The 27,775-nt window shown below is 38.5% G+C and overlaps 1 protein-coding gene across 21 annotated transcripts in view; it reads left to right on the forward strand.

Annotated features, from left to right (window-relative positions):
• The window catches only part of PLEKHA7 (pleckstrin homology domain containing A7), a 221,859-nt gene that overhangs the window by 125,556 nt on the left and 68,528 nt on the right, over positions 1-27,775 (forward strand). For 19 of the 21 annotated variants that reach the window (XM_078383885.1, XM_020802935.3, XM_020802940.3 and 16 more), the window contains 2 exons: positions 8,939-9,022; positions 24,203-24,314. In XM_078383885.1, the coding sequence (XP_078240011.1) occupies positions 8,939-9,022; positions 24,203-24,314 (196 nt within the window). The remainder of the gene's footprint in view (positions 1-8,938; positions 9,023-24,202; positions 24,315-27,775) is intronic. The other 2 variants (XM_078383881.1, XM_078383876.1) reach the window with 1 other exon arrangement.

Raw genomic sequence — 27,775 nt, forward strand, 5'->3', positions numbered from 1 at the left:
GTGTTGTGCTGAAGAGGCTCCAGGTGCTTGCAGACAGAGTCTATACAGAATCACAGTGTGGATTTCGAGCAAATAGGTCCACCACTGACATGGTATTCTCCCTCAGACAGTTGCAGGAGAAATGCAGGGAACAATGATAGCCACTCTTTGTGGTCTTCATAGATCTCAGAAAGGCCTTTGATTTGGTTAGCAGGGATGGCCTTTTTATAATACTCCCCAAGATTGGATGTCCACCTCGACTCCTTAACATCATCAGGTCCTTTCATGAGGGAATAAAGGGCACTGTAGTTTTTGATGGCTCAACATCACACCCCTTTGACATCCAAAGCAGAGTGAAACAGGAATGTGTCCTCGCGCCAACCCTGTTTGGGATCCTTTTTGCTGCCATGCTGAAGCATGCCTTTGGAACTACAACAGAAGGTGTCTATCTCTGGACTAGATCAGATGGAAAGCTCTTTAATGTCTCCAGATTGAGAGCAAAGACCAAAGTCCAGCTGAAATGCATGTGGGACTTCCTCTTTGCTGATGATACAGCCATTGTTGCCCACTCTGCTGAAGACCTCCAACAACTCATCAATTGTTTTAGCAAAGCCTGCCAAGACTTTGGACTAACAATTGGAATGAAGAAAACACAAGTCATGGGCCAGGGTGTGGACTCACCTCCCTCTATTACCATCTCCATGCAAGAATCGGAGGTTGTGCATGAATGTGTGTACCTTGGCTCAACGATCTCTGACACTCTCTTCCTAGATGTCGAGCTGGATAAACGCATTGGCAAAGCAGCTACCATGTTCTCAAGACTCACAAAAAGAGTATGGCTCAATAAGAAGCTGACGGCATACATCAAGATCCAGGTCTATAGAGTCTGTGTCCTGAGCACATTCCTGTACTGCAGTGAGTCCTGGACTCTTTGTGCACGGCAGGAGAGGAAGCTGAGCACGTTCCATATGCATTGTCTCCAACGCATTTTTGGTATCACCTAGCAGGACAAAGTTCCCAATAAAGTAGTCCTAGAACGAGCTGGAATGTTTAGCATGTATATATTATTGAAACAGCGATGTCTATGTTGGCCAGGGAATGTTGTGAGAATGGCTGATAGTCGGATTCCAAAAGATCTCCTATATGGAGAATTAGTGCAGGGAAATCACCCCAGAGGGAGACCACAGCTGCGCTACAGAGATATCTGTAAGTGGGATCTGAAGGCCTTAGGATGGGGGGGTGCTGGGGTCCACAGTGGGGACTCTAAAGTCTAATGCATATATACTGCCTGTGGTCTACGCTGTAGCTCTGTTGTAGTCTAGAAAGGCCAGAGCATATTCTTGATCAGTTACGGGATTCTAGACATCACAGTTCCATTTGGTAGAGGAGACATTTTTTGCCTCATATACTTCATTCAGCACAACAGAAGTATCTGCATGACAGAACAGAAAACTCATTCTGCAAAGTTTTGAATTTCCTCTATTCTGTTCTGTTTTCAGTAAAAGTTGCCAGAATACAGAGGAAGGAGCAGCATTCCACTCTTATAAGTGTGGACTTTTATACTATACTTAATGGCAAAATTAGCTTGTGTAAAGCCAGGTTGTATTAATAAGAGACATCATTTCACTCTGGTATTAACTAAGCATTTTAGGCTGCAATCATATACATGGTTGCCTCAGTACCCTTGTGGCCAGATATCCTGACTTAGATTTCTCCCAATAATGCTGAGACCTTTGCCAATTATGCTGAGTTGTTAGGTACAACTAGGAAGGTTATGATGACTCCTCAACCCTGAGAATAGACACAATTCTTGGCTGAGTTTAAATTAAAAGGGTTTTGCATCCTAAAAATTTTGGGGGGACATGAAAGGCAAAAACACTGAGAATTTCAGAAGTGAAAAAAGAACAAATATTTAAAAATATTTCTAGGGGTAGGGATTGTGAGAATTGCATGATGATAACTAGAATGATGCTGCTTTCCTCGAGGAAACTACATGTTAAGGGATTCAAATGAAAATGATTCTGTAGATGTTTCTACAAAAAAAATTTAAAAGAAAGAAAAGGAAATCTGCCTATCTGTGAATATTTTTGTGTGTTTTTGTGTTTCCTGAATGACTTGAATTTGGGTTTCTCCAGGATATGTACTGAATAGTTTTGATGTTTTATCCAATTATAGACCATGTCTTTGTCTTGACTGAGAATGAAGTGAATGCTCTTAAGATATGTATTCTCGAAGACTCTTAAGATACATTCCTAAATGGTCAGTATTACATCCTGAGCAAAGGCATTCTTTTTTTTCATTTGGCCTGGAGTCTTCTTAAAACATTTGTAGAATGAACTGTGAAGGTGTTCCTGATGGAGAGTAGACTTCTAGAGTTCAGCATTTTGCATAATTGAAGGTAAATTAAGTAAATAAATTATTTTTCTGTGGAAAATCTTTTTTAGACGCAATGCAGTACTCGAATTGTACAATGAGGCAATCAATGTTGATTGATGTTTACTCATAGTGTAGATTTTATTTCATGCTTAGAATAGATATAGTGCATAATAGATGTTCCAACTGCCAATAAATTAACCTTTGAGTACACTGATAAGATTATAAATCAAGACAGTGCTGAAGTATTACCTAATTTGTAGCACCTTGAAAATAAATGCTAAATAATACATTATTGAAAGAATTTAAATGTATTTTACTATACATTATTCTCCCACGTTCCATTGGACCTGATGTTATTGCTACTATGAAACTAATGTGTAACTAATTGTTGCCAGGATTTCACTCTTAATTGTTTATATAGCATTGGAACTGTCTGTTAAAAATTGGGGATAAAGTTAGCCTGGAGAGAAATTTGTGTCCAGAATTATGAAATTCTGGTCCAGGCAAATCTGTCAACAAATGAATAGTTGCTATGGAAGCATGCCAAGTGTCTTCCTAACTTTTCTTGTCATCACTTTCTGATTTTGCTTTTCTTTACTGGTCCCCATGAAAGTACAATATGAAATATCTGGCAGTGTAAAATAAACAGAACTCTGCACAGATACTAATTGAATCTGTAGAACAGTACAGAAATCCTGAGTTTGAACAGGGTTTTGATGGGGCACTTTGGCAAAATCTTTGCTTCAGTCAAGATACACTAAGGGTACAGTGTATCTGTCTGTCAGGGAGGTTTCCTAATAAAAAAATGAGATCAGGTTAGCCTGGCAGGATTTGTTCTTGACAAATCCATGTTGGCTTCAGGTTATTCCTGCATTGTTTTCTAAGTGCTTGCATAGTAAACTGTTCCAGAATTTTCCCTGGGATTGATTTCAGACTGACTGGTCTGTTGTTCCCAGGTTCCTCCTTTTAGCCCTTTTTGAAGATAGGGACAACATTAGCCCTCCTCCAATCATCTGGCATCTCACCCATTTCCCATGTTTTCAAGAAAATAATGCAAAGTGGTTCTTAGAGTTCTTAGCCAGTGCCTTTAATATTCTTGGATGCAGTTCATCTGGCCCTGGAGATTTGAACTCCTTCGAAGTAGTAAGGTATTCCTTGACCATTTGTTTATCAATCTACAGATTCAGTCCTGATCACTTGCACTGCAGATTTGTCCGGAGAGTCATAGTCTGTCCTTTGGGAAAAGACTGAGCTAAAATAGGAACTGAGCACTTCTGCCTTTTCTTTGTCTTCTATTTATTTATTTTTTATTTATTTTATAATAAATTATCATTTTTCCATCTCCATTGAGCCACTGTTTCTTTTCTTTGTCTTTTGATAGGGATATATCCAAAGAATGCTTTCTTTGTTTGTTTTTAGCATTTCCTGCTAATGTCAGCTATTTTTCAGCTTTTACCTTCCTAATACCATCTCTGCAATTCCTTGCTAGTTGCCTATACTATTCTTTTGTGGCCTGGCCTCCTTTCTACTTCCTGTATGTGTACGTTTTTGTTTTTAGATCCTATCTGAGCTTTTTTGTGAAGTCACACTGGCCTTTTTTGCTGCCTCCCACCTTTTTCTCTTGTTGGAACTGTTTTTAGTTGTGCCTTTAGAACTTTCTTTTGCAGCACATAATTCTGCCTGTTCTTGGTAATTAAGCAGCTTTAGTGCCTGCCTCTGGGAGTTCAGAGTTACAAATCTCATTTTATATGTTTATGTTCATATATATATAAGATATGTATCTTAAAAAGTTAATTAACAGATGAAAGTGAGGAAATGTAGGAACATGCAAGAGAGAGAGAGGAAAGTCTTTTTGCATAGATTTCACCTACCGAAATATGGATGGGTGTAACCAGTTGCATACCCTTTTCTATTTCTGCATTGATTACAGGTCCTCCCCCCCCCCATGTATTTAGCAATGAAGTGTGGACTATGTAGGAATAATTAACAAACTGAAGATAGTGTGCTGGCAGAAAAGAACAACTTTCCTACAAAACCAGGTGTATCATGCTGGAATGGACTTCAGCCAAATTAAACACTTGTTCAAAGCTGGTTTTTTAAAAAGAATATAGAAAATAGAATTGATTGTCCTTTTGGCAGCTTATTTAAGGGTTGTTGCTAATTTCTGTTAAAGATACCATTTAACAAGCAGGAGGAATTTTTATTGTTTGTATCTTGTGATATTGCTCTGCATTTTTTAAAAATGCATCATGTGTTATATAGACAGAACATGTTTTGCTTAATATAGAATGCTATGCACACTACTGCCTGGAATATGAATAGCATCTTTTACCATCCCTGTCTTATCTGTTGCTTTGGGGGTAGCAGAAGTACAAAGTGAGCTCAGTGAAGGACTAGACAAAGTAGAGTAACTCTGCAAGGGCAGTCTCAGTTCTGCTGTAGCAGTGACAATTTCTGGGGGTCGGTGGTTATCTGGGAGGCAAGCAGCTGTAGGGTCATGATTGAACAGGGTTTCTTTTTAGATGGATTTGCAGGTTGTCTGGGTGTTAGGGTAGCCCTCTCTTTTATTCTACTGCACTTCCATGTCAACCTGCAGCCACAGAAGGAGCATGCAGCTCAGGTTGTATAGCCCTCTATTGTTCAGTATTAGTACAGTTTGTACCATACTTTTTGCGCTACATTGCATCATACCTTAAAGGAAAAGTCACTCCGCATAGATCCCAATGATTTGGTTTTGTCTGCTCTCCAATGATCCTTTTTAAAGCAAGTTGTTGGTGTTGACTTTTTAACTACAGGTAATCTTTGAAGAAACTGATTATTTGAATCTATTATGATCTGGATTCTAGTTAGCTTTAGAAGAGAAATGGCTTTGTTATCTTTTGTGGATAACATTTAGCATAGGCAAAATGTGCACATCACTTTATATCAGACTGTGAATCCCTGTGACCCCTGCCGGGCTGAGGTGGTTTCCCTCTTTTTCCGTATTTTGTTCCAGAGAACGAGACAAATTAATATGCAGTTCAACAGGATTTATTCAGCCAACAATTAACTTTCTCGGAGAATCAACATTTAACAAATCCGAACTGGGGTTTAACACTGTTCACACAACATCTGCCCCCTTGCCTAAATCCCTGTTGGCGATGGGTGTTCTAACCTGGAGCTGTTCAAGGAGGTGGACTTATATAAGATAGGCAAGGGGTGGGTATCATTTGAGATATCCTGGATGAAAGGGACTGGGGAGTTCTCTTTCTTATATTTTCCTAATTTGGGATACAGGGTGTGTGTGACAGGCCCTCTGATGGGTACCCAGCCAGGGCTGCTTAGGAGTGGTAAACTGGACTCCTGAAACCTCCTGGGCCAGGTGGCATCTCTGCCTCCTCTCCTCCACAAAGGAAGGCTTATGGGATGGATGCCAATTCATATGGCATTCCACCTCAGCTTTAGGAAGCCTTAAGGAGGAGACAATCTCCCCAGTCCATGAGCCCTCCTTTTGGATGTATTCCTACTCTGGCTTTATTTCCATTCTCCATTTCTCCCTGGAACCCCTCTTCTTGTGGTTCCTCCAGAGCATCACCCAACTTCTCCTCTTCTTCAACTTCCTTTTCATCTTCCATCCCTGGAATATCTTCCACCTTCTCTTCTCCTCTGGGAAGTGTTTTTTCTTTCTTTCTTCCTCCTCCCCTCTAATTCTCCCTATTGTCTCTAATTCCCCCTTTTATCTCCAGCTCCCCAGTTCCTTCCTCGAAAGTTGTTCTTCTGTTCCCACCACTGCTTTATTTACTTTTGAACTCCTCCTCTGTCATTTTTGATCATTGTTCTTCCCAAGTCGACTGAGCAACTAGAAGTTGGGGATTTGGCAGGTTTTATGGAGAGAGCTGCTTTATAACAACATGTCCATCACTCCTTTGAAAGCCACCTGAAAAAGTCTGATGATTTTCCAGAATGGTGCTTCATATAATTCCAGGACTAATTGTGCTAGACAGGAAAATTGGTGAACACTTTGCAGTTACATGTAGATCTTTCTACATTTTGGCCATTTAATTTCACTAGACATTATATTTATTTTATTTATTAAATTTATATCCCACCCATGTAGACGTCTACTCTGGGTGGCTAAAAATAAAAAAAGACTAAAAACAATCTAATATATCAAACAACAATTTAACAAGAAATACAATATCATTCAAGATGGGAAAATAGAAATCAAGTGGTGACATGAGGGAAGGCCTGCCTAAATAGCCAGGTCCCGAGTTGGCTCTTAAGAACACTCAGCGAGGGAGCCAAGTGGATCTTGGGGGGAAGACTATTCCAAAGGTGAGGGGCCACTGCCGAGAAGGCCCGGTTTCTTGTTCTTTCTTTCCGGGCTTCCCTCGGCGTTAGGCCCTCAGTAGCCCCTCCTGGCTAGAGCGAGTGATTCAAGTAGATCTAAGTGGGAGGAATAAATTCTGTAATCATTGAATATATCTGGAACAGTAATTCCTTTTGAAAAATAGTTGACAAGCAGCCATGTTAAAAGGACTTCAGATATTTGCTGGGAGTTGTTAATAATACACTGGCTTTCTCTCTAGATGTTGGCTGAATAATACTCTTAGCTAGTTCTAAAGTCCATTAAGTAAACATCAAATATATACAGGAGAGATAAATGCTGGCAGCACAGATTTCATAGAATTACATCTTGTGTTGTGCAGATTTTGACTTTATGAAAATTTAGTACATTTTTCTTATAGCTGTTTTGTACAAATCTTGTTTGTGTCAATGATGAGAGTCCTCTGAGAACTCAGAAGCCAGTGCAGGGATGGCAGTACAATACTGAACCCTGTATTGCTCTCCTTTCATATTATATTTATCTTTTACTCAGTTAGTTATTGCATATCCCACCTCCTCCCTGAAAAAGCACTTGAAGCAACTAATAGCAGCAAAATTCAAACTGAGGCAAATACAATTAAAAGAAAAAAAGAGGTTTAAGAAGAAGCCAGTAAGGCACCTATAGCTGAAAGAGGAAGCATCTTCACAGGACAGCAGTCTGTGCAAGAAAAACCAGAGCACAGAGTGGTGTCCTTTGAAGATGCCGGCCACAGAGACTGGTGAAACGTTAGGTAGAACAAACTTCAGAACACGGCCAAAGAGCCCGAAAAACCCACAACAGCCATTAGATCCTGACCGTGAAAGCCTTCGTGAATACAGCTTAAACCTTGTTGGAAGGCAGGTAATTGGTTGATAATTACTGGGTTCATCGCCCTTTTGATGATCTTTTATTATCAGAATTGTGTGGCCAGTTATCATCCAGTCTTCAGTTGTAGAATTTTGAAGTAAGTGGTTACATTGTACTGCTATACATTGTTGGAGACTTGTTAGGTGCTTTGACTAAAATCCGTTCAATTTATATGGACCAGGTGCACTCCAATTTTTCACAGCCTTTACTTGCTTCTTAATAATTTCAGTTATTACAATATCATCCATTTGTTTTCCTTGAATTTCTTTACAAATATCCTTAGTCCATGAGGTGTTTTTGCTATGTCTGGTTGGGCTTTCCCACATTTCTTTCCAAAATTTCAAAGCATCATCTTACCATGGGCTTAATTTCTTTTGCTCTGCATTTTCTCCTAGTGATGTATAGAATAATCATTGGTTATTTTGAAATTGCATGTTTTCTCTTTATTGTTTCAAGCGTCCATCATATCTTTTTATTATTATATTACTGTTGTTGTTATTGTTGTTGTTGTTGTTGTTGTTGTTGTTGGTGGTGGTGGTAGTAGTAGTAGTACTAGTAGTAGTAGTAGTAGTAAAAAGCTTACAGATAGTTGCAATGAAAGAGCAAAGTGCAAATGACATGAAGATCAATTATTAAGGATTTAATTATGGAAGGTGGATAAAAGGGAGGCTTCATACCACTGTCTTCCGTATGCTTTTAGGCATAGGATTAATTGTACTTTTGTGTTTATATTATTTAGAAAACACAAAATAGAATAATAGAAATTGTTAATTAGAAACAAAGTCCAACTTCAAATACATCCTAAAAATGAAACTGTTCATGCATGTATTCCCTGAATAATATTCTCATTGCTATTTTACTTTTTTATTAATTGTTTATTTATTTTTTCTTATTTGTTGTTTCAAACTTGTATTAACAAATTGATATTGTTTCTATACCACTGTACTGTAACATCAGGGACCAATTCAAAGCTTCACTGTACCAAGCCCTGCATTTATTAAAAATAAATGAACAACTGGAAATCACAAGATCTGTTTAATAATTTCAGTCTATATTGAATTAGTACTGAATTACAATTATTTTACCTTTCAGAAACAAAACAACTGTTTTGGGGGGTTTGAATTCAATAAAATAAATTTTCTGTTTCTGTTATGTATCACAACTTTATGTAGGAAATAACTCCTTACTTTAAATTTAATGCACAGAAGCAGACCTCTTGCAGATTCAACAAGCCAATGACAAGATTAATGAAAGTATCACATTCCTCCAGTACATGATTTGATCTGGCAAAATCATGGTTTTGAAACATGATTACACTCTGCCACTTGTACATATTTTGATATTTAATTTACATTCTTGTTTTTCTTTCAGCCACAACCAGCAGTCTACAACATTTAGACATCCTGTGACTGGCCAGTTTTCCCCAGAAAACACTGAATTTATTTTGCAAGAGGAGTAAGTATAGGAGTTATCTCACTACTTTTTCCTCTGAACAAAAATTTTAAGAATTATGTTAAGATGCTGTGGCTCATCATTTGCTAATCTTCCAAAGTTTGATTTCAAATTTGCCCTTTGCAATGATACTAAAAATAAATTTAAAGCTAGCAATGCTAATGATTTAGAAGTTTCTGAATTCAGGGATTGTGGTAACACAATCAGAAGCACCGAAAACTTTTCCAAAGGATGGTTCAAGATTAGAGGGGTTGTGTGTGTAGTAACCATACTATGGTTCTAGTTTGGTTTGATTTGTTAGCCATGCTTGTTCATGAGAAAAGAAAGCCCACAAAAAAGTGACTCCTGATCACTGTTTATGAAAACATAAATGATGGGTGTACGTAACTCATATTAATCTCTTGGACTGGGTGGTAGACAGCTTTTTGTGAAAGTGGAGGGCAGACGTAAAGAGAAACATTACTGCTTTTATACTGGCAAATCTATACATTAATTTTAAATGATGGGCTAGCTTAAAAAGTCAAACAATATATTTCCTTTGGAGGAAACAGAAGCCTTAAAAAGGCAGTTGTCTCTTTTGGGTTAGCAGTGTTCAGTTAACTCTTGAATTAGTCATGTATCTGATGTCATCTTATTGGATTGAAGTAAAGTGTAGCCATATGGTCCAAACAAAAATAATTCAAAAACAAAAATAGGCAGTACCTTTATAGACCGCTAAAAATCATCATACAGTAAACAAGCTTTTGTGGATTAAAACAACACTTCATCAGGTTTGTACCAGTGTGAAGTCCAAAACTTAAAATCTAAACATACGTAACAAGATGAATTTAGCCAAAGAAGTTGCTCTTAGATGTTAAGTCTAGCAGTTCTTGGCAAGATGGGTTTCACCAGATTTGTCTCTTAGATGAAAGTCAAGAGTCTGGTTGCTGTTTTATGGTTACAGATTAGGTAGATGTGGAATGGGTGTATGTGATTGGGTTCTTGTTCTAGATTAAGCAGTTCCTCCTCTTTAATGAGAGTTCTCACAGGAGACAAGTTAACACGAACCAAAGGTTTAATATCTTTCAACGGGGCAGGATGTACAACAACTTCAATGGGTCCAACGGGACCAGCAACCACAGATGTTTCAGGCCACATTCCTTGTAAGCCTGCCGTAACTAGAGAGTCCTTTAATGGGGAGACATTCCAAACCTCTCACAGTCAGTAGGTTTCCTCAATGGTTGACTCTTCACAGATAGTCCCTCAACAAGGGTGTCAAGCCCAGTCACCTCGAAGGGTGTCGTACCCATGGGGATAGACTCTGGACACACCACCTTCTTCTGGGGACCCTTCCCTCTTGGGTAAACATATGTGGGCCATTCCAACAGCTCCACTTCACCTAACTGTACGTCAATTGCCATACTTGTTGGTGGGGAGCAGCGGTTCCCTTTCCTTTCTCACTTTTCATCTTTCCCTTTTGGGGAAAGGAGAACACATAGGACACATCTTCCCCCTTTGACAGTGACTCTTCTTGCTCCTTCTGCCTCCGGACTGTCTTACTCCTCTGAACCCCAATTCTTCTTGTCTCCCCTTTCATCTCCTACCTTACTTACATCCTTTTCCTCCTCTGTCATTAAGAAACCCTCCACTATTGGCTGCTCTTTCCCCCTGCTGTCTTCCCGCCTCCTTCTCCCTCTGTCTTTCCACTTTCTCCTAGAGTCAGGTTCTGAACCGCAGAAGATAGTGAAATAAAGATGGTGTGGAATCCTTTGGCCCTAGATGAGTGAGGGGACAGCTTACTTCTAGGTTTAACCACTCTCATTGGTTCTTCTTCACAGTGTAAAACCCAGTTCTCCAAACAAAGCAGCAGAGACCATGTGTATACACATCTCTCCATTTGGCCTTTGGTCGAAACAGATGTTTCCGATGGTTGTTGTAGGTTTTTCAGGCTGTTTGGCCGTGTTCTGGAGGTTTTTCTTTTTAATGATTCGCCATTGTCTGTGGCTGGTATCTTCAGAGGACAGGAGTTAGAACTCTGTGTTCTGGTGTAGTGTGTGGGATAGGGGCAGAAGTGCCCCTATTTCACCCCTGGTATCCCCCCCCCCAGAACACGTGAGTTCTAACCCCTATCCTCTGAAGATGCTGGCCACAGAGAGTGGTGAAACGTTAGGAAGAAAAACTTCCAGAACACAGCCAAGCAGCCCGAAAAACCTACAACCATTGGATCCAGGCTGTGAAAGCCTTCGGGAATACACAGATATGTTTCTGCTTAGCCAGGTGGGAAGTGACACAGAAAACCTGAGTTCTCCATTCTCCATCTGAGAGATTATGTATGATAAGTTTTTTACTGGTCTATAAAAGTATTGTCTATTTTTGCGTTTGGATTTTATTGTGTTTCAACCACATGGCTACCGTTTACTTCAATGGAATTGAGGATACCAAGAAATACCCGCTGCTAGCCACCAACAACAAGACACATGGACTCTCAACATCAGCAGAGCAGAATTGCAACCCCTGGGTAATATCATTCTGGCTTTCATCTGACCCCAATTGGCTGAACCTTTTAAATTTACTAAATTATCACCCCAATTCTCAGATGGAAAACTGAGCTTTTCTGTTTCACCCTCCCCTCTTCCCACCCCAGGTATTGCCTGTTTTTGCATTTGGATCCTATTTGATGCCATCTTTGTTTTCCTATGTGTTTCCCATATTTTTTTAGTCTAAAACATCCCTTCCTCAAAAACAAAGGGAAAAACAGCACAATCTCCCTATGGGTCTTTTTAACACTTCTCTTGCCCCCTTTTTTAAAAGTGTTGATTTTTATATGGTATACTGTATATATGAAGATAGTGCCATTTTAAGAGACATGGATTTTTAATACCTTTTGATATAATCTTTGGCAGGTTTTTTGCAATGATTCTGTCTTCTTTTATTAATAATTGCATCTTTCTTCTAGAAGACTATGTTATATATAGAATTAAACAGAGCTGATTAATTATATAGATATTTTTGGAGTGATATTGCATACACATCTTTGAATTAACTTCCATCCGTCATTTCCAGTCCATGCACCATTTGACATAAACATTTGTAAATTGCTGCATACTACCATCTGAAGAAATGGTTGCATTGGACATGAGATAATCATATTCGTCTCCCAGGAGAGATGAATACAAATATTAGCACCACAGATATCTGTGCTGTTTACCCCCACCAGAACTGGCTGGTCTATTTACAATACACCAGTCACCAGCATCCATTCGCGTCACACCAATTGTGGAAATAGCCCAGCTGGTGCTTCCCCATCTCCCTGCGCCACTGACCACTCAGCGGGGAGATTCACCATCCCAGCTCCTTGCTGGTAGTCAGCAGCTCAGGGAGGTGCAGATATTCATCTCCCCTGCAAAACTAATACGGAAATCCCATGTCTAGTTGTAATCTATTAGCGCTTATCCTGGATACATTTATTAATTTTCATGATACTAGAAACCTTTCAGTTGTCTCTGCTGTAGCAGACTAACATAGTAAATCACTTGGAAAATCCACTCATAGGCATCTATATGAGAAAGGGTGCTGTGTTTATGCTAGGAGGTAGCATAAGCGTGCCGTGTTCAGGGGAAATTCACGCCAATGATTATGGAACATTCCCTGTCACTGAAGGAAGTGTAGCTTGTGCAGAAAAATGTATGTTCTCTGGAAAGCCACCAGGCTTATTTAATGGGTAACACCAGCTGCAGATTCACTGTTCTATCTCTATAGCTGTGAAGAGTAGAAACTTGATTTTACAAGAGCAAAGAAACAACCCACTTGCTGGCATGTGTATGGTATACAATATTCCTTGTAAAATTCCACATGTGCAAAATTACAGCTGTTCTTTTCGCACTGTGTCTCTAGATGAATAATTAATATATCCCACACTATAGTAGTGTTGCTGATTGTATTGTGTATTATAGAGCAATATTTTAACATAAAAATTGAATATCTATTCACCGCCATAGTATTTAGTTGATTTTCCTTTAGTATTATGTCTGATGTCATTTGATTAGGGAAGACAGTTTGGGCCTATTTCAGCCCTGGTATTGTTTACTGCAGAAATTGAAAGAGACAGAGAAGCGAGTAGCTGGAAGGACAAGTACATGGAAAAGAATAAGGTATTTATTTGGTTTTGCCATAAGCTAAAATTGAAAGATTTAATTAAATTGAAAGGATGATAGAGGAGAATAAAATTGATTTGTTTCAGTGTCAGTTACTTTAAAAATCTGGAATTGTTCACACAGGCAAAAATTTCTTGCACTTCATATCTTTAGGGAGTGCTCAGGAAAACACTGCTGCCAGACAGCCTTTTGTTTTTTCCACTGATACAACCTGTAACTGTGTGATGGAGTTGTGTGATGAATATATACCTGTTAATGTTGTGTTTCATGCTTTTACATTTAGAAGACAGAGAGCTAAAAGGTAACAGGGATCTTACAGAGGAATGGAACTGTAGCGAGCAGTATTTAGTGGAGGTTCAGGTCATAGGACTTAAGAAGGAAAAGGCAATTATTTTCTTTGACAGTAGACCATTTGAAAGAATAGTTGATCTGCCAGTGTAAAAGTAGTAACAGGTGGGACTGGAGGAAAATAGATTGTGGACTAGGAAAGTACAAAATCTCCCACATAAACTCAATGGCACTGTCAGGCCAAAAGCCCCAAAACACATCCAGATCCCCAAAGTGATAGAGTCCTCCTAAACTATTTTTTTTTAAAGGACAAATAAACTTTTCGGCATGGAGGTACTACTTTGGAGCAAAGCTCTGCAGTTTTACCTGCCATCTTTATATGCTAATCCCAGAGTGCATGTGGGACTTCTATTGTTGCAGTTGTTTCCGCTGTTGCTAGTAAGCTTGGGTTTGTGGGATGGGGTGTGGATTACATTGAACATTCATCTGTTCTTGTGTTTTAAAACATCAGTCAGAGTGAATGCAGAGCATTTTCAGCACAGTGTCTGGGGTAGTGAACTGTTGCAACAGAGGCAAGAAAAATTGGGATTGCCACCACATCACCAAATCCAGAATATAGCAACTCAGTGGAACTCCACTTTCTACCTGCTTGAAAGAGTGCTGGAGTAGCAAACAGCACTCCAAGATTTGACACTTCAGGCTTGGCTTCCATTGGTGTGGCTACTGCTCTGGGCAGAGAAGCATGGGACACTATAGGTCAAGTAGTCTATTCCCTCTGAAGCTTAGACAGTGGAGCATGGGTCCTTAGTGGGGAAACAGCCATCTTTAGTCAGGTAAACACCATGTTCCATGGTTTGGTTGGCATAATGGAGGGCATAATGAGGGATCAGTCTAGGTGGATGAGGAATTTCATAGAGGGAAAACAGCAATTTTTCCAGCTGCATTTTTTTCAGCCTGAAGGTTTGACTCCTTGTGGAAGAAGGAGTATATTCTAGCAACCCTCCTGGACCCACAAATTAAATAGTGGGCAATGGGTGTTAAGTAGCAGCAGCAGCAGCAGCAAGAGGGGGCAATGCCAGCTAACATTCCGTCACATGCAGCAGCAGCAGCTAATAAAAATCAACTAGCACTGAAGGGTCATGTAGAGCAGGAAGAAACTAGCAATGTTCATAGCACCCCAAACAGTAGTACCAGCTGTATTCTAGACCCCAAGTCTCTCACCCCTGCAACAACAGGGCAAGCTTTCTGGTACTTTTTTTTTTTTGACAAAGCATAGCAGGGATCTGTCCTCCTAAGACACCATCCCAGAGGAAGGACATAGCAGAGGTAGAGGCATATATGCAGGAGCCCAGCAAGTCAAAAGAGACTGATCCCTTTTCTTACCAGAGGTAGTCTGACCAAGGTGCACACTGCTCGTACCTAGAACCTGGATCTGTAGAAAATATTATTTTCCTTTAAGTCACTCTACTAATGCTGAGCTTCCCTGAAGTCCCCTTTAAATAAGAGAGAATGGCACACACTGCTCATAGTACTAGGTATGCCATACTTCAGTTTGCTGTCTCCTCCTTCAGCCTCTTTCATTCTTCCAATTGCTGCTCTGAGATTATACTCATTCACTCAACTGTGCTGTGCCCAATACTGTTGGCACATTTGCCACCCACCACAATCTAGTTGCTGCTCCAGTTTGCCTGCCAATTCTGCCCACTCCCCAGTAGGACTTGTCCTCTGCTTCCCCAGTGCTGCTGGCTTTTTCTGTTGGCATCCCCACTGTTCAGGTTCAATCAGTATGCCCATCATGGTCATTTTCTAATACTCAGACACTGCTGGCTGTTGGTGTGCACGCTTTCTGTTTGGCACAATCATTGTTAATGTGCTAGAGGACAATGAAAAATTCTTTAAATTTTTTTTTCCTGTTTGTCTTTTTTTAAGGGGGAAATAATGACCAAACAGTATTGGTATTAACTGTGTAATAGAGTTCTGGGTGTCCAGAAGATTCTGAATCCAAATTTAATGCATGTCCGTAATAATTAGTAGGGTAAAATATGCTAATGTATGTCCCTAATAATTAGTAGGAGCCTCGTGACGCAGTGGTTAAACTCCTGTACTGCAGTCAAAAATGTGCTCACGACCTGGGATTCAATCCCAGGTAGTCAGCTCAAAGTTGTCTCAGCCTTCTATCCTTCCGAGGTCAGTAAAATGAGTACCCAGCTTCCTGGGGGGGCGGGGGGATGTGTAGCCTGCAATGTGTAGCCTGCCTAATTAACTTGTAAACTGCCTAGAGAGTGCTTGAAGTGCTGTGAGGCGGTATATAAGCAGCACACTTTGCTTTACTTGTAAAAACATAATGTGGTATGTGGTGATAGTGAGTGATTAAACAGAAAGAATACTAAAACATTTTTCTCTATGTTGTACAGATAAGTATGAAATAGATTGACTCAATAAAGCAAGCCATGGCCTTGCGTTTTCAAGATTTGAGTAGGCCTTTTAATAATAAGATGTTTTGGAGGTCACCAGTTCATATGGTTGCAGTATGTCAGGAGCAACTTGATGACACATTATAAACAGATTTAAGTAAACAGAGTGATTGAACATTTGTTAGATGTGCAAGATAAATTATTCAAAATGTTTTAAGCTGTGTTGTAGGCTATTCGATTTCTGAATACTTTCTCTTTTTAGGAAGTGAAGTTGTCTTAAAAAGTCTAAAGGAAAATGCTTGATTTATTTAAGCCTTAAATAGTGGAAGTAACTACATACTGCCCAAAATCATGTTGGGTACACCTCAAGATGACAAGCGATGTAGCTTGCAGTGGTTTCTTGCTGGGACATTTTTGCTTAGATTTTTTGGACAAATGCCTACATGCTGACTTGAGACATACAGAACCTGTTAATCACCAGGGAGAAACCACTGAAAGTTCTACCATTTGCCGTGTTTTATTCCAAAGTAAATGTTGACAGCTAACCTGCCATTGACTTGAATTCATCCATGAAGCTGATTGTCATGTTCACTAGCTGTTTTCCACTGATAGTTGACTCTTTTGACAGAGAAATAATGAACAGTGACCTAAGAGTTGCTCTAGCCCATGTTTTTCATTTATTTCTTGACTGAATATCAGTGACACCCACAGAAACATTCAGGACAGCCAATTTGTCAGATGTTTCATTTGGCTGTTAAGGGTAGATAAGGAATAGTGAGGTCTCAGTGCGGTGATGTGTTGTGTGCTCTAGCTCCACTCAACTGTATTCCTAAACTGAGCTTTCTGTTCTTGATGTTGCTAATTTGAGTCTCCTCTTTTCCTGTTTGCATCAATTTTCAAATTGTGCTAGATTTTGAACATTTTTGTACAAATCTTTTACTGACAGTACTTTGAAGTACAGTATGACATGAGCATAGGGTTTCTTGCAGCTCTGCAATTCTAACAAGCTGCTGCTGAACACGTTGTTTTGGAGGGATAGCAGAGTTGGTACATACTGTATGCTCATTTGTAACTTACATTTCTCCCAAGTTTTTTTGTTGTTTAGTCGTTAAGTCGTGTCCAACTCTTCGTGACCCCATGGGCCAGAGCATGCCAGGCTCTCCTGACTTCCACTGTCTCCCGGAGTTGGGTCAAATTCATGTTGGTAGCTTTGATGACAAGTTAACAGCAGCTTTTTATATTCCTACTAGATCAAGATAAATTGCAACTAGCTGAGAAAGACATCTATTGTAAATTACATTTGCAACATATACTGTCTGACATTCCAGTGACCCAAATATTATTCTGTTAATGCAATATGTTTCTACTTGCATGTGAGTCTGAATCTACTGAAAAGCAAATCTTTTTTTTAGTTGAGAACTATCATTTAAAAGAAAAAGAGCATGCCCATTCAGTCTTTAATGTCTCACTGTTTTATAAAGGTTGTGAAAACCTATTTTGTTTGTGTGTGAAAACCCAGTGAAGGTTCATTAAACAGAAACGTTCTTTTAGGTTTGACTTTAAGCAGCATGCCAAGGACAATTAATGTGTCAACATTTTTCTGTTAGAATAGCTAAGCATCTTACTTGTCTTACAAAGAACTTCTCCTTTTAATCTGCTTTCTTCCTCTGAGCCCAAGCAATACTTCACTGTTAATTTCTCTTTTTTTGCTGTTTCTGGCCCCCTTCTATGAAAGAAACAATCAGCTGTCCCTTGAAATAGTGACATCAAGCTTATATTCCAACACTGCAATGAAGTTGGATTTTTAATTGAGATGCAGAGTTAGCAAAATGCTTTAAATAATGTATGGATGTCACCTGCATATGGATGACTAATACATTGAATGATATAAAACAAATCTTGAATATTATTGGAATATTAAGCCATTGCAACAATTCATTTAGGATATAATGAGTTCTGGGTATGTATTCTTTCTTGCTAATCTTTCCACCTGCTATGGTTTGATTTCTTCGTGGGCTGCTTCTTTTGTGGCAAATTTGTCTCCAAAGCAGAATGGAAAACAACATTCAAGCAGTGGTGTCTACTTTTCCTTATAGGCAATTTTTTCTGATTTGAATTTCTGGGCTGGATGTAAATTACTAGCTTTAGTTTGTCACAGATAAAGGAAGGGCAGTAGCGTAGCCACCATGCACGGAAGAGGAAATCTTAGATACAGTCTCAACAACCAATGATTAAGCCCTGTTTATGGTTATGTGCATAAGCACCATACCTAACTCTCAGGGTGTGCTTATGGATTAAAATTACAGGACTCTGTAATCATGTTTAACTGCAAAGGTCTGGGATGCTCCAGGTACAGAGTTCTGTTTAGAGTGGGGCTTATGTACATGCCCACATTCTCCCTCACCTATTTAGCCCTGTGTGGGAGACAGATAATTTGACTGTTGATCTAAACCAGCAAAAAGTTTGTTGATTATGTTTTAACTGTGAGGCAGTGAAGACTCCTTGGCAATCAAGAATACCTTTTCGAATCATGCACTTCCTCCTCTCCTGTTCTGTCATCATAGTTTCCCATGCCAAGCATTCCTCAGTCTCTAATTTACAACAATTGCTGGCAATGGGTTTACAAACCATAAGTTGAAATCCTTTTGCTTAGTGTAATAAGGCACACTAGAGTAGGCTCATAGACTCAGAAGGGATTTAAGTACCATGGATCCAAATGAACCTATTGCAACTAGAGTAGGCCCATTTGATCTTGGGGGCAGAGTAGTATGTATAAGTGTGGCTTATACCATTTTTTTTAAAAAAAACTTTCCTCTAATTAGGCACAGATAAAATGGTTCTGATAGGAATCTATAAAGCAGATTGACTTCAAGTCTCTTTCAGTAGACCACCTCTTATTTATTAGTTTACCTCGGCTGGCACTTATTGTCTCAGTACATTCACTCAAAGCCACCAGTAATGAAAAAAAAAGTTTCCATTTGCTTACAGTTCTTTACGGATAAAAATAAACATCATATTGTGTAAAATGTTAACTTGTTACATCACTGAACTTAGTCGGTTAACTAGCTTTATTATTGACTAACTGACTGGTTACATAGCTGACAAAACACTTCACTGTAACTGTTCACTTCTGACAGATGCCATAACTAAAACTGACAGAAAGTTGATTGATTAAAAGGTGGAGAAAAGATTCTGAGGTAGAGAGGAAACTATTGGCTGTTACTGAGCCAACTGACATTCACCACAGCAAGAAAAGTCCCTCCCAGCCAAAAACCTTTCAAAGCCATCATATGTGGGTTTCAATATATCCAACATTTGAACCAATGGAATTTATGGAGGCAGTAACTCACCAGATTCCCACTAATTCAATGGACCAGATCTGGTGTGACTTATTACAATAAGCAAAGAGTTTCAGATACTATTCGGAGGGAATTTGTCCACAGCTTGTCCACTTTAGAAATAACAGCAAAAAATCGCTTGATGAAGCCAAGAAAAATAACCTACACTCAAGAGAAGAGTTGTGTTCACAAGGCATTATATCAGACTTGAACAAAAAAAGTGTTTGCTGTTTACTTCTTTTGGATGTCAAAGTAAAACATGTAATCTTACTTCAACAAAATTAGTTTGGCAGGAATTTGAAATTGATGTTTATTGTATCAGCACTATTATATTTCAGTCTGCAGTGCTATATGTACAAATATATGATCCATATTTCTATAACATGGATTTTTGACTTGTTAAGAAAAGTCAACTGACTGAAAGATTTAAAAATTTGAATTCCCATCTCCAATCCATTTCACTGTGCAAGGTAATGTCACTCGAAAACTACTTGAGATTAGAAATATTTCCATAAAATGTAAGAATTACTGTATATGCTGTGTAATTTCCCCCATTTTAAGTCATTCACTGAGTTTTAACTTATGCTACAACACTTTTACATTATCTTTGATTATTTTTCTGGTTATTTTATACAAAGAAACAATTGTGTACCATTGTCTCTGCAGTTCCCCAAAAAGTAGAGTAGCTATTATTTAAGCTAGATTTTTATGTCTGATATTTGATTTTTTTACACAAATTACTGGTGGTTAGAAAAGATCCTGAAGATGTGGTTCTCCTAGAGGTTGTTATAAATGTAAAAAAAAACTAAATCTACCAATGTTATGGAATGCCTAGGTGACAAACTATTTTTGTAATCAGGATAGCAATGGAAGGTGGGAACAGTACAAGAAATACAGTTTCAATTGGTTCTACATCTAAGAGCCTTTCACTCTTTGTTGAAATGATATCTAGCTGATGCAGTTTTGTCTGCCTCTCCAAATAGTGCATCCTCCTGCTCATCTTCAGCACAGATTTAGTAGCTGGGCATATAGGTTCCCTTTTATGGCAGGCATTTAAAGCTTTATGTAGCAGAATGCGCTGGTAGATTCACATGATGTATGACCAGACTCTAGACATACAGTAAAATCCTATATTTGGATGCTCCCTTCAGGTAAAAATGGGAAAAAATAAAACTAGCACAACTACGAGCAGGCTTGGCTTGACTGTTTCTCCTTACTAGGCCACATTTCCACTTTAGATGCTGAAATATTGTGTGTTTTGTTTTGGTTTATTTTAACTGTATGAAAACATATTCCTCCCCAGCCTGCTGTCTGAAATGATAGAGACTAGAATTCTCCCATCTCATTCTCATGAAAGTGTTAGCCTAGGGCCTAGGCTTAATCGACAGTTGTGAAACAGCAATTGTTTATGAAGTAGTCCTGGCACACCAAAGCTTTCTCTAATGTCTGTTTCACTCTGGAAATTGGTTGCTGGACTGCACTCTTCCCAAAACACAGTGCTACAGTTCTGTCTGGACTCCTGAAGAGTCTGTTGTATCCCAGTGATTTTATCCCATTCTTGGAACCCTTTCAGAATCAAAGAAGCTGTGCCTCTGAGTACAGAAACTAGAAAATATGGGGGTAAGGAGACCGTTGCACTCTTGTCCTGCTTGTGCATTTCCCAGAAGTAAAAAGTTGACTGGTGTGAGAATAGGGTGTGGACAGACCTCTGGTCTGGGCCAGCATGCTTCTTACATTTTTATATTTGTTTCTGAAATTACCGTATCTCCAAAATTTCCAAGAATTATGCTACTAATTTTGTAAATACAGTGGAATATATAGTAATGTTTCACATCATTTTGTTTTCTCCTTATTTGTTTTAGCATAGCCAGATTGAATGCTATATGTTTGTTCATTAGTGTTTATATTCAGCCTCAACGTTATTAAATCCTTTGTTGATATGAGGTTAGCTAAAGGAATTTCGGCACAATTTGCTTTCATGGTGGAATAGCAAAGGTGCTTTCACAAAAGCCATGGAGCATGCAGTACATGCTGGTTCCTTCCAAAAAGAAAACACCCCCTTGCACACGCATAGCTATGTGTGCCTGCTTCCATAGTACAAAATGAATTATTAGAAGGCGTTCTATATATCTAACTGTGTTTAATGTGCAGAACAGGAAAAGCAGAATAGACAGTTATCAAAGGAAGTAGCTGGATATGCTTATTGAGCTTAGAATAAAGATGATATATAAAAGATGTGTCTTTAATTAAGTGTAATAGGCTACATATTTTAATAACAATTAGCAAATTCCTTTAATTACTGGCCTTTTTTTCTTCACAAATGTTTCAGGTATTCTCTCAGAACAATTACCTGCCTTAATCTCTGAACATAAAACACAAGCTGCTAACCTCCAGATGTTTAGGACCATTATCATGTATCATCCCTGAGTGTTGGCTGTGCTGACTGGGACAATACAAATCATTCTGCAATCCTGAAAGACATTGGCCAAAATCCTGTTCCTTATTGTAGGAAAATTTGCAAGAGTAAGCCCATTGAATCAGTGGGGATTTACTGAATCAAGTCGTCCAAAAGTTCATTTTATTTAAATGAGCATGCATAACTGTGACTTACTTTACCAAAGTAAGCTACAGTTAGAGTAGGCCCATTTGAATCAGTTGAATTTACAGCTTTGACTGGCCAAATCCCCATTGCTTTGGCCGTCTAGTGCAATTTACTACCCTAAACAATAAGATTTTGATCATTGTCCTGGGGAAAGTTAAAGTTGCACCTTATGTGTAGCCTGCATAATTAACTTGTAAACCGCCCAGAGAGTGCTTGAAGCGCTATGGGGCGGTATATAAGCAGCACGCTTTGCTTATTTTATATATAATAGGGCTTTAATCTCTCTCTCTCTCTCTCTCTCTCTCTCTCTCTCTCTCTCTCTCTCTCTCTCTCTCTCTCTCTCTCTGTGTGTGTGTGTGTAAAAAATATGGCAGATCATATAACTAGATTCTGTGGAAAACCAGCACTGATTAAATATAATGTTCCTGTAAATTGATGAAAATACTGTGGTGAAATCTAGGGTGAAATAACTTCTTTTCATTTGTCTGTATTTTTGTGAGAAGTTGCAGGTTTTATATTTGTTTTACAGTGAGATGTTTATACAGGAACCATCTTAATGGAAATGTTCAGGGAAAGCGGAAGCTATATGAATGGTTTTGCTTGTGAAAAATAATAGTATAGAGCATTAATATGGTTAATTGAAAAGATATGAATCAACATGATCAGTTGTACCAGTATGGGGCAGTTAACATAAAAGTGTCTTGACTTGGCACTCAGGGGCTTCCATTTCACTTTCTATTCAGATTTCTAATATACCTCAGTATGAAAGCTCATGTTTTATAATAATAATAACTCCTATTTTTTGTGTGATGCAAACATTTAGAAACATATGTACTGTATTTAAGTTAGAGTTTGAAACTCAGCAACATCTAGCTTAGTGCATCCTGTTAAAACAAGTCTTTCTCCTTATCTATTTCCCTTGGGAAAATTATCTATTAAGAATATAATAATAACACATCTTGGTGTTTTTGCAGTAGGAAGTTATGGGAAAGTTACTAGCAAAAAAGTGTGGTTCATTTTTCAAGTGTGTAATGTGGATGGCATCATCAAGATGGTATTCTGAGGGCTAATGTCACCATTTAATCAATTAGTGCTTTTTGAAAAGCAAGTTAGAAGGACCCACATTTAAATCAAGATGTAGCAGTAGATGGGTTTAATACTTTGTCCCTTACTGCAATTTCAGCAGGGGACAATGTGTTGGGACCTTACACTTCTAATTAAAAATAAATAAATAAATTACATGCACACAATTGCAAAGTGTGTCAGTGACATCCCATTCAGTTTGGCCCCAAGTCAAGAGATCAGCTATTTTATTGGGTGCATGTTCAAGTGTTCAGACTGTGGCTGGTGGTAAGCCTCCTATTATAATTCTATTCTAACCAATGTCTCCTACAACAAGTGTATCCAAATCCCATGGTTTATGAGTTAGACAGAGCATAATATCTTGCCCAGGATGCCTTAACTAATTTTGTGCAGTACTACAGCTCATGGGCAGCCACTGACTGGGATTCCTGGCTGAGCTGGGTCTAATCCTGAAAATAAATGCTGGGTGGCTGATGCTCTATGTTTAATACTGGCTGTGCATTAGTAACAGCAAGGGAAAGATAGCAAGTTCTGAGGTACTACTGACCGCATTTTGGAAGCACTCTGAGCTGAAGAGCAGTTAAGGCAGTTTTTGTTTCTGTAATGAGTTTCCTTCAGTGAAAGCATTTAGGCCTGTATTTTACTTGCGAATATAAAACCTGAAATCTTTATGTTTACCTTTTATTTTACTGTAATTATGAAGTTCAGTTGAATATAAACAAATAACAAATAATAAATAATTATGAATGTCATTGAATATAAACAAATAATCAAGTCTTCTGATCTGCACTGCACACAAAACTACAATACCTAACAGCAACAGCCTCCTGCATATGTTGTGTTTGGTCAAGTAAGAACCAAATTATGGTAGACCTGATAGTGCTTTCAATGTAAGTGAGATATTTAAGGAGTGGTTTTACCAGTTCCAGCTCCCCTGGTGAGTTTCCATGGCTGAGTGGGGGGATTTGAACCCAGTTGTCTGTCACTCTATTCATTGCACTATATTGGGTATCATTTTAGTCTCTTGAAATCTTGTAATAGAAATGTATTAAATATGATATGTAGAAATTTAATTAATATATTGTGTTAATTGAAAGATATAAAAGGTGGTGATGGTGGTGATATTGCATGGTGGACTAATCAGAGCTTGTTAGCAATGGCATCTGAAGAAAAGCTGAGGACTGAACAGTTTGCTGTATTAGTACAATTTTGCAAAAGCTTGGAAGTGCAGTCTGCTGGTTGTACAGTTACACAAGAATGCTGAAATACATTCTGGAGGAAAAGCGAAATACCTTGCAATTATTCTCCTTTCTTTCTTATTGTAGGCAAAATTCACGGATGTCCAAGCATCAAATGAACCAAAGACCCTCAAGCATGGTCAGTGAAACATCCACTGCAGTAACTACGTCTACTGTTGATACAAAACCTAGCTCCAAGGTAACATGTGTTTTTTTCCCCTTTTCATAAAGCTGAACAATAGAAATCTGAGTTTGACCTTTGGGTAGATGATCACTGAGCCTTATTAGATTTCTATAGATAGGGCATGTCAATCATTTTGAGGTCATGTAGTAATTCACAATCAAGAACTGAACTTGAATGTTCTTATTCTGTAATAATAATAATGATAATAATTATAGACTATCAAGTCCATCCTGATTTACAGCAATCCTTTCCATGGCTTGCTACATATAGAGTACTCAGAATGAGTTTATCATTCCCTTCTTTTTGGGGTGCTCTGAAGCTGTGTCATTTGCCTAAAGCAAACCACACAGCCTGGCTCTTCTATAATACACAGTGCAGAATCAAAATCTGACCCCCTGACTCTGCAGCCAGATGCGCCAATTCACTGAACTAACCAGACAACTTCTTGCTCTATAAGCTAGTGTTAAATATTTAGTTTGTCGAAGGCATTTTTAAAAGTAGAAGTAATTGTTTTTGCTTTAATATTTATTGACCATAAATAGTTCTTTCATCAAAATCATTAGTGGATTCTGATGTTTGGTTAAACCATTCACTTTTCTGGATGAGGATCTGCCCTCACATCAGAACAGAACCCATTATAGACAGGAAAATTCCCTGTGTTTCTAAGACGCTGTTGAGCCTAAGAGGTAAGATATAAAAAATAAATGAAAATAAATGTTTATAACTTGTCCTTTTGTTCCTGACTTACCAAGGGATATCTTTCAATATTTTGTATTCTTGTCCCTTCCAGACCAACTGCTTCTCTTTTAAATTTGCCAAACTCTGGGTCCCTAAAGGAGGTCCTTAGAAACTTTACATGGATTTCTCTGGGCCTACGATTGTTTCTCGTAAAGGCAATTGAAACTCTCCAAACATTGTCCAGGTTTTGTTGTATTTCTTCAGGAACCAGTTCCAGAATGGAACTCAATAGTTCTACTGTTATCGCTCTCAAATCCTCATCCTTTTCCTCTCCTATATTTTGAAAACATAGCATGTAGGAGGCCTTCTCCATCTCCAGGTAAATCAAAGCTCGCTCCTCTTGTGTTATTTTTGACTCTTGCTCCTTTGCTTAAGCTGCACTTTATACAGTCTGTCCTCTGCCATTAGTTTTGAGATGGCTTTCCTATTTTTCACAATTTTTTGCTGATTTTCATTCATCTGGATCCCCAAGTCTTCCACTTTTTTATCCAAAGACTGAAAGTCTTGTCTAATCTGTGGTGAATATCTGTTCAGTTGTGAAAAGAAAAAGGCTTGCATTCTTTGTTCCATCTGTTTTAGTTCTGAGTCACCTCCCATCAGCTTAGTCACACCAGTTTCAAGTTGAGGGCTGCCTTTTCTAATTTGTTTTCCTTTCTGGGTCATTCTGAATCAAGTTAAATTCATCTGTGTTCAGAGCAGAATTTAATATGTTAGTATGTAGTTCCCTATTATCTTTTATCCTTGTATCTTTCTCCCTAAAGGGACAGATAGAACATATTGAAAAGATTAGCACATTTTAAACTAATCCTTCACACAAATTCAACAAACTTAACACTTCTTTTTAAGCGCTATTCCCTTTTGAACTGTGTTCCTAAGAATAAAACCAAAGACTTGCAAAGATCTAAGTTTCCAGCAGATGATGCAATTATATCATTAATGTCTAGAGCTCACACACCCAGCACTGCTATCTTCAAAGTACATCAGAGGATCAAGGTCCTAGCAGTTTCCGGTTCTGTAGTTCCTAGAGATGGCAGGAGGAGATTTATAATCTGAATCAGCTACAATTATAATCCAATTCAGCGACAATTGTAATACACCACTTGAGATGACAACAAACCAAAATACCAGAATAAACAGAGAAAGCAGGAAAGCAGATAAGACAACTTTATAATTCACTTTGTTTATGTCTCAGCTAGGACCCACACTGTATATTCCACCGACTTGTTGGCAAAGATTATGTTCCAATCAGCAAAAATACTCTTCTGCAACCCCTCCGCAGCTGTACCTTAAATCTTCCCAGAAATTATAGCTTGCAGTCCGCTACAGTCATGCTGCACTCCACTTATAGGTATAAATCTCACTGCTTGCCAGCTTTAAGATAAGCCGCAAACTTCAGTGAGAGAGAAGAGAAAAGAAAAATGCATCTGCTAAAAACTCCAAGGAAAAAAAGCGTCTCGTTCCACACTTTGCTTTCTCTTTCAAGCTTCCTCACCCCCACCACTCTGTCTTTTTTCTGCTACGTTATCTAGGGAGTGGAAGTTCTGAAACTTTACCAATCATTTTCTTCCTTGGAGGGAATCTCTTATCTTATGTTGAAACTCTGTTTGATTATTTTTAAAACAGTATAAAATATACTTATACATTTCAAAAATTTATTAGTAGTTTATAGAAAAGAATATTGTAGATTGTAAATTGATTCTGAGTGGGTATCTGAGATTGCAAAGAACAATAAAAACACATTAACTAGAAATTTAGAGTGATCACTACAATTTCGAAATAAATTTCTGGAACATTCACATTTATCATTTAAAGAAAAATATTTTTTGAGAGACAGTTCTTGCACTGAGACTTTTGTGTGATGGTTTTGTGTATTTGATTATCATTGCTATCGAGGAGAAAAGATGGGTCAGGTTAAATATCAACATAGTGTCATTTTTTGTTTAGCAAAACAAAAGTTCCTTATGCTCCATGGAGGGTTTATAAAGTCTCAGTTTTAGACATTTTGTATTTCTTCATAAGCTAGCCTACTGTTCTCACATATTGTGAGGGGATTGTCTTGTCACCAGTAAGATTCAGTTTGCCCGTCTAGTCAGCTTCTGTATGTGGAATGGGAGAAAGGCACCAAGTAATATTGTAGATTGTAAATTGATTCTGAGTGGGTATCTGAGGTTGCATAGAACAATAAAAACACATTAACTAGAAATTTGGAGTGATCACTACAATTTAAAAAAATAATAATTCTGGAACATTCACATTTATCATTTAAAGAAAAAGATTTTTTTTGAGAGACAGTTCTTGCACTGAGACTTTTGTTTAAGGCAGTGAAATGTTTTGGGCAAGGCTTGTCCAGAACCATTTGCAGTTTGGTTCCAGTGTTCTGAAACTTCATAAGTATGCCTATTGAATAACTATATGACGCCTGCCCCTTTCAGTGTGCACAGGACCTGTTTTGTAGATGTGTACAGTGGCAGCTGTCTAAGAAAAGGAAAATAAAGTTTGCGCTCCCTGAAAATGTGGGAGGAGGAGGGAAATTGCTCCCTTATATCAAGAGGCCTTGGTCCAGGATCAACTTTTTCCCTCTAGCATTTTGAGAGCTTAGCCATAATCCACCTCTTATGCAAAACAGTGGAGACCACACATTGCCCCAATACAGTATTCTATAAAGCGCCAAGGTTCAGGGCTAGCCCACTTTGTTTTCGGTTGGTATGGAGGAGGCATAAAGGGTTAATATTTGGGCA

This window comes from Pogona vitticeps, chromosome 1 (genome assembly GCF_051106095.1).
Source record: "Pogona vitticeps strain Pit_001003342236 chromosome 1, PviZW2.1, whole genome shotgun sequence".
Taxonomy (NCBI): domain Eukaryota; kingdom Metazoa; phylum Chordata; class Lepidosauria; order Squamata; family Agamidae; genus Pogona; species Pogona vitticeps.